This window comes from Schistocerca cancellata, chromosome 8 (assembly GCF_023864275.1).
Source record: "Schistocerca cancellata isolate TAMUIC-IGC-003103 chromosome 8, iqSchCanc2.1, whole genome shotgun sequence".
Taxonomy (NCBI): Eukaryota; Metazoa; Arthropoda; class Insecta; order Orthoptera; family Acrididae; genus Schistocerca; species Schistocerca cancellata.
The window spans coordinates 281,457,120-281,470,390 of record NC_064633.1 but is presented as its reverse complement, the minus strand read 5'-3'; the positions used below and the strand labels follow the sequence as shown (position 1 = coordinate 281,470,390).

Genomic DNA, 13,271 nt, shown 5'->3' with positions numbered 1-13,271 from the left:
AACGAGTCTCTTATTAATCAGAATGGCAGCCCTGAAGAGAGCCTTACAACAGAACAAAATAGAATCTCAGAACAGAATAGAATGACATTTCTCTCAAGCCTCTGTCAGCTGTTTTCCAGGTGTTGTCATTGTCAGTAGCACCTGTTGTTCTGTGGCTTCCAAAAGGCCGCCAAGCTGTTATGCCAAAGTGTAAGTGATGCAAAAGGTACAAAAATTGCAGTGAACATTTAGTTAGCAAGAAACTACAGTTAACAGACACTAAAACAGAAATGTTTATGAACAACAAATTTAGGAAAAAATGCAGACATCGAGCGGAAACTGACAGCAGTAATGATAATAAATTAGCAACAAAAAATGCTACAATGTGACAGGAATCAAATTACCAAATCGACATTACAACAGAAAAAATCACAATAAAAAAGAGCACTAAAAAAACAATAAACTGAAAATAGTACAGTAAGGAGATTCTAACATAGAACATGTGTACATAACAATATATATTAGAAAGTCCTCTGTTTTGACAGTTCTACTGCCTTTTTATATTTTCTTTCTACTTCTTTCCATGTAACACTGTCTATACTTCATTTTTGTACATCTTCCATTATCAGGTATCACCTTTATACTATTTACTGACACATATTTATCAATATTTTATCTTAAACAGTAAGGATGTAGAATGATGAGCCAGTACTTACCTTAAGCTAGTGAAATTTCTAATACTACTTACACAAAAATGTAAAAGTAGAAAATACTATTCTGTCATTTGGAACTTGTTTATTCTTCTTCAGGTAAGAAATAGGGACAAACAATGTAGGATCTGAGTGTCCTACTGCTTCTTTGATAACTTCCCCAACCAGTGCATCTTTCGTCCTTGTGTTATGAACACATGTATTCAGAGAGCTGGGAATAGCATTTTCTACTTTTAAGGGTTTATATTTAAATGATTAGGATTTTTTCTCCCAAAGGTATGTAATGGCTAGCTATTCTGTTTCCTCGTACTTTAACATTATCCTCACTTCAGTTCCTACTGATATCTTTAACCACCTTTCAGTACAAATTCAAATCCACCAAGATATATATTGAAGTTTCATGAGAAATTGATTGGGCAAGAGTCAGTATCAAGTCTAGGCATAAACTAATAAATCGATCCTCTTATCAACCACCACAATCATTTCCAAATGTAACTACAGTTAAACCTCGCTTTTACGCTTCTCAAGGGATTTTTTAAAAAAAAAAAAAAAAAAAAAAAAAAAAAAAAAAAAAAAAAAAAAAAAAAAAAAAGGTGTAAAATGCAGGAAAATGTAAAATGTGGGAAATAACATTATAAGCTGTAAAAGTTACGTATAGGATACCCCCTTCCATTTCTGCACTTTATGTGTGATATATGTACATAACAGGCATCAAAAGACTTGTCAGGGACTTGTTAGTTATCTAGTAGAGGCTTATTATCTAATAAAAAGCTGCTGATGTAACTGGAACTCATAACTATTTGGGAAGTAAGAACATTTGACTCAGTTTCAACATCAGTCAACATTTTTGAAAGATGCAGCTGTCAATAATTATTTAAATAATGAAATACTCCACTAGTTACATATGTTGAAAGTTTTTTCTCCTTGTCAGGTGCAAATATGTACATAAGTATTTTGTGTGGTGTTTGAATATGTATTATTCTGTGTCTCTTGCAGTGTAGTCATCTTTTTGAGGTTATCAAGTACTGTGCCTCCTCAGTTGTGTGGAAAACCACGCACAAGCAAACTATCACTCACATTGTTTGTTTAGATTAGATTAGATTAGATTTACTTTCATTCCAATTGATCCGTAGTGAGGAGGTCCTCCAGGATGTGGAACATGTCAGAAAAACAACAATACATGACAAATATTTACAACTAAAACAAATAAGCTAATGTACCATTCCACAGGTCCCAAGTGGAATGATCGTCATTTTTTAATGAACACTAAGAGTCATTTTACAAATACTAATGCACTGAATTTAAAATAAAAAAGTTTTTTATTTATTTATAAGGTAATAAACATGTAATACAACTACTGTAATACTTATTTACAATGAACACATTACTGCACTGAAATGGTGCAGAAGTTAGATTATTCTTACACACACACAAACACACACACACACACACACACACACAAATTTTCAGTGAACACATTACTGCACTGAAATTGTGCAGAAGTTATGTTGTACTTATATACAAATCAGTTGGTTTTACTAAGAAATTCATCAATGGAGTAGAAGGAGTTGGCCACCAATAAATCCTTTAGGCTTCTCTTAAACTGAATTTCATTGGTTTTTAAGCTTTTTATGGCTGCTGGCAAGTTATTGAAAATGTGTGTTCCTGAATAATGCACACCTTTTTGTACAAGACTAAGTGACTTTAAATCCTTGTGAAGATTATTCTTATTTCTAGTATTGATTCCATGAATTGAGCTGTTGGTTTGAAAAAGTGATATATTTTTAATGACAAATTTCATTAAGGAATAAATATATTGGGAAGCTGTAGTTAGTATCCCTAGTTCCCTAAACAGGCTTCTGCAGGATGTTCTTGAGTTCACACCACATATAATTCTTACTGCACGTTTTTGTGCCCGGAAAACTTTAGCTTGGCTTGATGAATTACCCCAAAAAATAATCCCATATGGCATTATGGAATGAAAGTAAGCATAGTATGCCAGCTTTTTCATTTTTATCACACAAATAATAAATGTGTAAATACTGCACTTGACAACGAGAATAAATTCTTGAAACACGTTTCACTCAGCATGGAAAAAATATGTAACTGGCACTATGTTCAAATTAAAAACATTTGAGCAATGCAAAGTGAATGACGGTGTCAACTAGTGCTACAAGTGGCCAAATGCCAAAACGTGTTAAGTATGGTTCAAAAAAGGAGTCATGATAATCACAATCATGAAACTGCATTTGTGTAATAGGGATAGTTTGGAAATACTTGTAATTGGTCATGATATCTTTATTCAAACAAATCTAGTTACTCCCATCAGCCACCACACCAAGTAGAGGTTGGCAGTGGCGGGAGATATGGCATGAATCGTTCCAACTTCTACACATTTATCACTTCAGATCTGCTGTGTAGAGTGCCCTGTTGTCAAGACACTTAACTATGTAAAATTTGTAAACAGTGCAGGGCAGCCAACATCATGCCGGCATAATTTTTTTCTCCATGAACAATTTTTCGTGATGCATAAATCGCAAGAAAATTATAAATATGTTGAAAGTCTGGTGCAAATTAACGGTGTGCACATAGGAAATTTGACAGGAATGATAAAGAGATGCTGTAAAGAGAGGGAAAATGTTAAATCTGGGAATATAAAATTGGGGTTATGCATAAGTATCCTTGTTGGTGGATAAAAGCATTGAAAATACATAAAATATGTAGGTTTATCTTAAAAACTCATAAAATATGGAACCAAATGAAGTGTAATAAAATGATATGAATACATAATAAAATAGATGTGAAAATGAGATGGGATGAAAATTAGAAAAAAAATAAAACACAGCTATGAACATGTACTCTAAAAGCCCCAGTTCCACAGAAATATCAGTGCTTTTCAAAGGCTTCGCCTTTTGCCCCACTGCCAAATTCAATTACAGATGCAAGACCTGTCAGATAAATCACTCCATTACCACTTACTCCAGTCTTGTCACACATTTCCTACCCCGCCATAGGCAGGGCCACCTTTGGATGTGGCCATGTATTCTACCAACTTAGCTGCTACCACTGTGCAGCATTCTGTGTGGGCAAAACCACTAAGAAGCTGTCTGTTGAGATAAAAGGCCACCACCTAACTATTGCCAGGAGACAACTGTGCCACTCATTTGCCAAGCTTGCTGGGTAACACACTATGCTTGACTTCACAACAGGTTTGCATCTGGTGCCATGAGCATTTTTCCTAACAACAACAGCTTTTCTGAACTGTGCATGTGAGAACTGTCCCAGATTGCTACTCATGCAGTTGGGCTCAATACTATATGTGTTGAGTTGTGCATGTATGAATGTTTGTGTGTTTGTCTAAAGGTGGAGGGCTTTTAAATGTCTGCTGCCCAGTGCCTCTTCCCTGTGGTACGTAGCAATCTGTTGTAACTCCTTTTGTTGTTATTCCGTCCTGGATTCTCCATTCTCTGACTTCATGTACATGAAGGGTAACAGGAGTGATTTGCAAAAGCATCATTCAGTGTGATGAGGTCTCTCAAACAGAGTGATCACCAAGTGACTTTAATCCCGATAACATCAGTCACTGAAAACCAAACTGGTACATTTCTCATGCAAAATCCGTACAATCTGGGATCATATATGCAGTATTTCTAGACTTCCAAAAAAACATTTCCCAAACTAACACACCAATGCCCATTAATAAAAGTGTGATCACATGAGTACATGAGTTACGAACTAAACTTTGGACATTGGGAGGAAGCACCATGTTATCTTAGATATAGACTCTTTGACAGATGTAGAAGTAATTTCAGCCATGCCACAGGAAAGTGTGTTGGGTCCATTTCTTTTTATGTTGTTTGTTAATAGCCTGGGAAGCAATATTAAGAGCAATGGTAGCAGTAAGCTCAATAAGGCAGTTGCATGTAATGAAGAATTGTATGTAAAAAAATTGCAAAAGTGTTCTTTCTAATCCTGATATGATATCAAAGTGGTGCAAATATTGACAGCATGAATTAAATGTTCATAAATGTAAAATATTGCACATCACTAAAACAAAACTTAAGTCCCTATAACTACAATAATGGTGAGTTGCAATTAGAATCACCAACTTCTACAAATACTTGGGTGTAAAAATTTGTGAAAGTATGAAACACAGAGATCACATAGGATTGGTCATAAGTACAGCAGGTGACAGACTTTGATGCATTGGTAGTATATGTGGCAGCTCTAAAATGAATCGGAGATTTGTCTACCAACAGCACAACTTTTAAATATTTCCTTGTCATTGGCTTTCAATAACTTATTTAATTAAAGGGATAAACAAAATAATAATAGCTGTTTATTATCTAAATGTGCCACTGTCGATGCTGTGGTCTTCTGGAACTTATGTCTCTAATTTTTCCATTGAGAGGGCATCACATGAAACCAGTGTTCTCCTTATTGATACTTAAGAGAAATTTTGTGGCTCATACAGTTATTCACATTATTGATACTGTCAATGTCTGAGTTTCTTTAACTAACATTTATCATAGAGATACGGAAATTTGATGATGATCTATGCTTCATCTTTGTCAGTCATTAAGTCATCTCTCCCTTTCTTTTCTTTCTTTTTTTTGTGATGAAGGAGTAAATGATAGAAGCAATTACTGTCTCCATATCACATGAGGATTAAAGTCACATATGTGTATGATAATGGAAAAATCCTTGCTTGAATATAGATAATGGAAGCAGTAAAAACAACAGCTCACTATACTGTTCAAGCGTGGAGCGGTCAATAAGTGTTTGTACTAGACTAACAATCTGTTGTGCCAGTACAACATAGTCAGCCATGTGAAGTGGGCATGCAAATGTATGTATGCATTGTATGTGTGTTCTGTTCTAGTTACTTCTGAAAAGGACATTGTTTGAAAGCTTAATGCCATATTCAGTCTTGTTTATGTGCCCATCAACCACTCAAAACCTCAACAATATGGTGGCTTGTTACCTTTCCACCTTCTATTATTAACAGTCGCATGTAAAAGATATTTATCAAGATTTCTCTGATATGGATGCACTTTCTTTTAATAATTTATTGTAGTTATGAAAATAAGGAAATTTTTGTTACTTTTGGGTGACAATATTTTAAAACAAATGTTTTGTAGATTTTCAGGTGAGCCTTTGAAATTTAAAAGCAATTGTTTTGTGGATTTTCAGGTGATTCTTTTGTTGATGTCTCATTTTCTGCCACAAAGGACGTAACTGTAAATGATGGAGAGAATGTTACATGGGTGGCATATATTGATGCATTTCCAAACAAATTTTCTGTTGTGTGGAAGAGTCCACAGGATAAAGAAATTGATCCTGTTTTGCGATATTCTCTAATTACAAACAGCAAAGAAATCAAGTTTTCTATTCAAAATGTAACAACCAAGGATCAGGGTAGATACACAGTGGTTGTTCAAAATTCAGGAAGTGAATTCATTTCATATCCAACTCTGACAGTACGTGGTGAGTATAGTGAATTTATCTGCTGTTTCCTGCAAATTAATTTGATTATGAGTTTGTATAAAAATTGAAGGTACAAATATCAGATCCATATCATAATACACTCTAAGAAAAAAGATGATGCACCATGAAGGAATTATCCAAATGGTACAGAAATTGGTAGATGTGCTGTGCATGTACAGACAAACAAATGATTACAATTTCAAAAAACTTGAATGATTTATTCACAAAAAAAGAATTTCACAAATTGAGCAAGTCAGTAATGCATTGGTCCACCTCTGGCTCTTATGGAAGCAGTTATTTGGCATGGCATCGATTAATAGAGTTTTGAGATGTCCTCCTGATTGATATCATGCTAAATTCTGTCCAATTGGTGCGTTAGATTGTCAAAATGTTGTGCTGGTTGGAGGGCCAAAACCCTTAATGCTCCATATGTTCTCAATTGGGGAGAGATCAGGTGACCATGCTGGCCAAGGTAGGGGTTTGACCAGCATGAAGTCATGCAGTAGAAACTCCTGCTGTGTGTGGGTGGGCATTTTCTTGCTGAAATGTAAGCCCAGGATGATGTGCCATGAAGGGCAATAAAACAGGGTATAGATTTTGTCGATGTGCCACTGTGCTATAAGGGTGTTGCAGATGACAACTAAAGGTGTCCTGCTATGAAATGAAATGGCATCCCAGACCTTCACTCCTGGTTGTTGGCTTGTATGGTGAGCAGCAGTCAAGCCAGTATCACTGCTGTCAGGAGCATCTCCAGACACATCTTCAGCCTGGGATCTCATTGGCTGGAGTTGAATTGTTTTCAGTGATGAGTCCCTTTCAAATTAAACCTTGATGAGCAGTGAAGTCATGTCTCCAGGTGCCCCAGACCTAACTGTCATGCACCATACAGTCTGCCAACCAGAAGTGATTGTCTGGTTGTCATCCACGGCACCCTTACAGCACAACAGTACCTCCATGATATTCTATGCCCTGTTTTATTGACTTTAATGGCAAGCCATCCTGGCGTTACATTTCAGCAAGATAATGCCCTACCACTCATGGTAAGAGTTTCTAATGCTTGCGTTCGTGCTTGCCAAACCCCACCTTGGTCATCAGGGTCACTGGAACTCTCTCCAGTTGAGAACGTTTGGAGTATTAAGGGTAGGGTCCTCCAACCAGGTTGGGATTTTGATTATCTAACATGCCAGATGGATAGAATTTGGTATGTTATCCCTCAGGAAGACATCCAATAACTCTTTCAATCAGTACCAAGCCAAATAATTGCTTGCATAAGGGCCAGAGGTGGACCAAAGCATTATTGACTATCTCAATTTGTGACACTCTTTCTCTTGACTAAATCATCCAATTTTTCTGAAGTTATAATAATTCATCAGTAAACACTTCCAGGCTAAGTTTCCGTAGTCGATCTGTAGAACTTCTTCTCCCTAGAAGAAGTTCTACAGATTGACCGCGGCAACTTAGTCCGGAAGTGTTTACTGATGAAGAAGCAGTCCGTGAAAGCCTACATGGGATGATTAAAATAATTCATTTGTCTGTACATGTAAATATCACAACTACTGATTTCTGTCCCATTTGGGTAATTACTTCATGGTGCTGCATTATTTTGTCTTAAAGTGTTTAAATAATTTACATGTTACTTTGTGGGGCACAAAATATTTTGTCTGCATTGTGCATTTTTCATCATTTAGTTGTTAAAGTTATTCCAGTTATATTTGTTATGTTATTTGTGATGGATGAACTCTCACACATGCAAGCAAGAAGTCTGCAATGCAATAGTATTTAGAGGAAATAGCTCTGCTCTGTTGTGTGTTCACATGCCTCGTCAAGCACAACTTTACTTTTCTAGGATTTCTTTGTTTGGCATTGTTCAACATAATTGCCATTTTAAAAGATGCCAGAAATCTTAAGAAGGTTTTCTCCAAATTGAGACTCATTGTGTGACAGAGAATTTATGAGGAAGTAATTTAGTTAGTTAACTGCATGTGCTATAGATCATTTGAACAATTATTTTATTGAAATGAAGTGCAACAAGTCATACTTTGTCTGTGCAAATGGATGTATGATGAAGGGCTAGAAGCTGATTGATGATGAGAACTGTAATTGACAAGGTGCACATCTATTATCTGATTGAATCTGCACATATGTAATGTGAAAATTGTAATTTTTCCTGAAACTTAGGTCAATGGCAGATAATTAAAAAAGTGAAGAAGCATATGTTGATGGCAGAAATCATGACAAAATCTAATATATTAGACCCATATCTGTTGCAGTAGTTATGTAGAATAAAAGAGGCTTGCACAGAACAGGATAGTGTTGAGAGCTGCATCAGACCAGTCTTTGGGCTGGAGACTGCAACAACACCTTCATGCTGTGGTAATGCAAAGCAGGCATTGTTTCCATATTAATTTAATTTCGACCCTGGGTCTGCAGAGCAGGTAACATTATTAAAGGTGGTAGCTTGATTGTTCCAACCAGGTATAACCACTTTTCATTGGAGGAAGCAGCAAGTGTGACTACTATTAATTTTAGCAATAAAAGCTGTCTCCACGAGAACACAGAAATCAACATCATTGTTTTCCACTGAGAGAACATATTCTAGAAATTCTTGACAACAGCTCTTATTTATAAACTGACATATGAGAAAATAACATGTCAAGATGTTTTGTCTGATGGATGTCAACTCAGCCTGACAGCTGAACATATGATTTACTTCCAGAAGTAGCAAGCAAAGAAAAACACATGTTACTGAAGATAACTAATACACACACTAAGATGTTCCCTGCCAAATATGATGGATGCATGGATGGGGATTTTGTGTATTAATTGTGAGCTGTTGTCTAATGTCCTACTGTTATTGGCTTGCTTATCTAGAGTATCCCTTCCCTTTCAGTATATTCTTTCTTCTTTTTTTGGACTTCATGCCCTGTAGAGTTTGCCCTGTGCTGAAAATGGAATTGTGCCTATCTGTTTCAAATAGGCCACTAAATAACAGAAGCTACTCTTTGAAGAGGTACATATATTCTTCCAGTTCATACACTCTCAGAACATTCCATATAAGAACTGTCTACAATTATTATTTGGTAACTAGATCAAGTGATACAAATAGATATCTCAGAGCCAACTCTCTATGAGACTTCAGAGCAGGCTGACTCTCTTCTCTCTCTTTCCTGACAGAATTCATTGTCATGGTGTGTGCATTTCCATGGAGCATGGTGTGTATCTGAGGCAAGGGTGCAGCTGCGTGGAGTAATCATCAAACCAGCAAGTGCCACAAAGCATCACCAAACTACCAGCATCACCCCAACTTACAGAAATGCTGTATCCATCCACATTCAGTTACTTGCACAGATGGTACAAAATCTCCACAGAGTATATGGGTCTAAACTTAGTAAACCATCAATCAAAAATAAAACACATGTTTGGCAATCATTATTCACTGGTACTATAAAGGCTATGCAACACATCATTTCACTGAAGTTACTTCACAACACTTGTCTGCAGATAAAGTGAATGTAGCAAAAATTTGAAGTTCCTGCCAAGCTACATGGGAGATATAGCAACACAAGCACAGTATTTCTCATAAAAGTACAGATCACATTTAATTATTAGTATGTTTGAACACAGAGTTGGAGCTCTTTGATGATCAGCATGAATACGCATTTTCTAGAAGCATACAAGGAGACTTATGTCATTTAAGCCCTTGTACTACATACCTTCAAAAGGCTATTACGAGGTGAGGTAGATTGAAAAACCATTTAGTGCTAAGAAGTTCCTCCATGCTAGTGAAACCAGCAGATGAATAGATAGCTCAGTGAGTTTGTCAAGAGTAACAGAGTATGAATCTCTCCTCTGTGAGTATTTTGTTATAACTTAAAAGAGAATGAGATTGTAGATAAAATGAAATAAGGAGAGCAAGTAGATTACAGTTCTTATTTAATTGTTTGACACTGAAAATGTCAGAGCATGTGGATTCATCACCTTTTCATATCTAACATGAAGACCTTCAACTTAAATGACCATCTACATTCTGTAAGGAGGGAGTGCTGTGTGGTGGAGATATGAGTAAATTTGTTTATTATGCCATTTTATCAGATGTAGTGAATATGACGTTCCAAAGGCACCCTGAGATTTTTGGCATAGAGTCTCTTCAGTTTTCTCACACCCATTTTATTTCTAACCATTAGTTTTGATGGTATACAGGTCTGGCGTAGAAGGATACATTCAGTAGAGTAATCAAATTGTATTCTGTGAATGATCATTGCTTGTACGTTTATGGAGACTGATCCAGCTGTAAACAAATTATTTCCTCTGAATTTAGTTTTTGCTGATTAGTTAGTTGAAATTTCATAGATCATTTGCTTTATTTCTTTAAAAATGTTATAAAGAAGCGAATTTCTTGGCAATGTTTATGATTTCTGTTTTTGTATAGCTGCATGTTGCTCATTTATATAATACTAGACAGCACAGTGTCTTAAGTCTAGTAAAAATTGACATGTTATTCTTTGTCACTGCTCATGTTACATGTGAAATCCACAATCAATTATGAAGAAAACATTTTTCTTCTATACTGTAGATGTAAGTAACCTAACAAAGAGTAGTAATTATTTAATAATCAACTAACAGTCAATCTAGAATAACTACCTAATCTTGTACAGCATGAACAATAAAAATCCACAAAGAAAGTGCAACTATAAGTTAAATAAGGAGAAATGAATTTAATAATCAAACATATAATTAAATTAAATATTGGAAAAAGTAATTAATGATACAATCAGGTAAAATAAGAATAGTTCTCTCCTTAGAATGACATTATTGAAATATTGGGGAGTACCTATATAGCCAACTTTATTTGGACCTATACTGATATGAAATAATCGTAAACCTTAACATTCTAATACAGTACAAAAAGCCACTCTCATCAAAACACAAATAATTAAAAGAATACATTTTCAAACACATATAAATAAATTATTAAGCATAAATAATCTAGAGCAGTATTATGAAAAGGATAGTTGCTACTCACCATATAGGGAGATGCTGAGTCAGAGAAATACACAACAATAAGACTTTCAGAAAGTTAGCTTTCAGCCAAAAAGGCCTTTGTTCAAAATAGACTCTCTCTCTCTCTCTCTCTCTCTCTCTCTCTCTCTCTCTCTCTCTCTCTCATGCAAGTGTAACTCACACACACATGACCGCATTCTCCAGCAGCTGGAGCAAAACTACGAGTGGCAGTGAATTTTGGGGAGCCAACTGGGTGGGGGTAAAGAAGAGGAATAGACAGTGAGAGGGAGGGATAGTAGGGCAGGCATGGGGACAGTAAAGAGCTGCTGGGAGTGTGCAGGTACGAGGAGGAGAGTAGCGCAGCTAGGTGCAGTCGGGAGATTAGATGGAGGGTGGGGTAGAGACAGGGGGTGGGGGGTTATCTGAAAAGGAGAGCAGTAGAAGGACTGGGTGCATTGCTGTAATGGAGGGCTGTTTAGTTCTGTAATGGGAACAGGAAAGTGGCTAGATGAGTAAGGACTATGACTAATGAAGGTTGAGGCCAGGAGGGTTATGGGTATATAGGATATATTCTAGGGAGAGTTCCCACCTGTGCAATTCAGAAAAGCTGGTGTTGGTGGGAAGGATACAGACAGCACAGGTGTGCAGCAGTCATTTAAATGAAGAATGTCATGTTGGGCAGTGTGCTCAGCAACAGGATGGTCCAGTTGTTTGCTGGTGGCCATTCATGCAGACAGACAGCCTGTTCTTTGTCATGCCCATGTAGAATGAAGCACAGTGGTTGCAGCTTAGCTTCTAGATCACATGCCTAGCTTGACAGGTAGCGCTGCCTTTGATGGAACAGCTGATGTTTGTGACCAGACTGGAGTAGGTTGTGGTGGGAGGATGTATGGGACAGGTCTTAAATCTACGAGTTTTACAGGGAAGTGAGCCATGAAGCAAGGGTTTGGAAGCAGGGATTGTGTGGAGGTGGATGAGGATATTGTGTAGTTTTGTTGGGTGGTGGAATACCACTGTGGGATGAGTGAGAAGTATAGTGGGTAGGACATTTCTTATTTCAGGGAATGACGAGAGGTAGACAAAACCCTGGCACAGAATGTTATTCAGTTGCTCCAGTCCTGGGTGGTACCGAGTCACAAGGGGAATGCTCCTCTGTGGCCTGACTGTGATGCTTTGGGTGACTGGGAAGATAAGGGTTGGAAGGTCTGTTTTTGTACTAGGTTGGGAGGGTAATTACAATCTGTAAGGGATCAGTAAGATCATTGGTATATTTCGAGAGGGACTGCTCGTCACTAAGATGCAACAGCCATGGTTGGCTAGGCTGTATGAAGGGGCTTCTTGGAATGTAATGGGTGGCAGCTGTTGAAGTGGAGGTACTGCTTGTGGTTGGTAGGTTTCATATCGACAGAGGTACTGATATAGCCATCATTGAGGTGGAGATCAACATGGACCAGGTGAAATGAATGGGGGAGAAGGTGTTGAGGTTGTGGAGAAATGTGGATAGGGTGTCCTCACCCTTGATCCAGATCATGAAGATGTCATCAGTGAATCTGAAACAGGTGAAAGATGTTTGGGATTCTGGGTGATTATGAAGGATTCCTCTAGATGGCCCATGAATTGGTTGGCATAGGATGTGCCATGCAGGTGCCCGTAGCCCAAGATGTCATCAGTGAATCTGACCCAGGTGAAAGATGTTTGGGATTCTGGGTGATTATGAAGGATTCCTCTAGATGGCCCATGAATTGGTTGGCATAGGATGTGCCATGCAGGTGCCCGTAGCCCATACCCGGATTTGTTTGTAGGTAATGACATCCAAGGAGAAGTAATTGTGGATGAGGATATAATTGGTTATGGTGACTAGGAAGGAGGTTGTTGGTTTGGATCCATCTGGCATTGGGAAAAGTAGTGTTCAATGGCAGTAAAGCTATGGACATTAGTGATATTAGTGTAATGGGAGGTGGCATCAATAGTGACAAGCAGGGCACCATGTGGTAAAGGAACAAGAACTGTGGAGAGTCAGTGGAGAAATTGGCTGCTATATTCTATATAGGCTGAAGGTATTAATCCATGAGAGCAGAGATTCTCTCAGTGGGA

At 37.3% G+C, this 13,271-nt stretch overlaps 1 protein-coding gene across 2 annotated transcripts in view; it reads left to right on the top strand.

Moving 5' to 3' along the window:
* The window catches only part of LOC126095731 (mast/stem cell growth factor receptor kita-like), a 296,078-nt gene that overhangs the window by 159,672 nt on the left and 123,135 nt on the right, over positions 1-13,271 (top strand). For both annotated transcript variants that reach the window (XM_049910501.1, XM_049910500.1), the window contains exon 8: positions 5,883-6,176. In XM_049910501.1, coding sequence (XP_049766458.1) covers positions 5,883-6,176 — 294 coding nt within the window. The remainder of the gene's footprint in view (positions 1-5,882; positions 6,177-13,271) is intronic.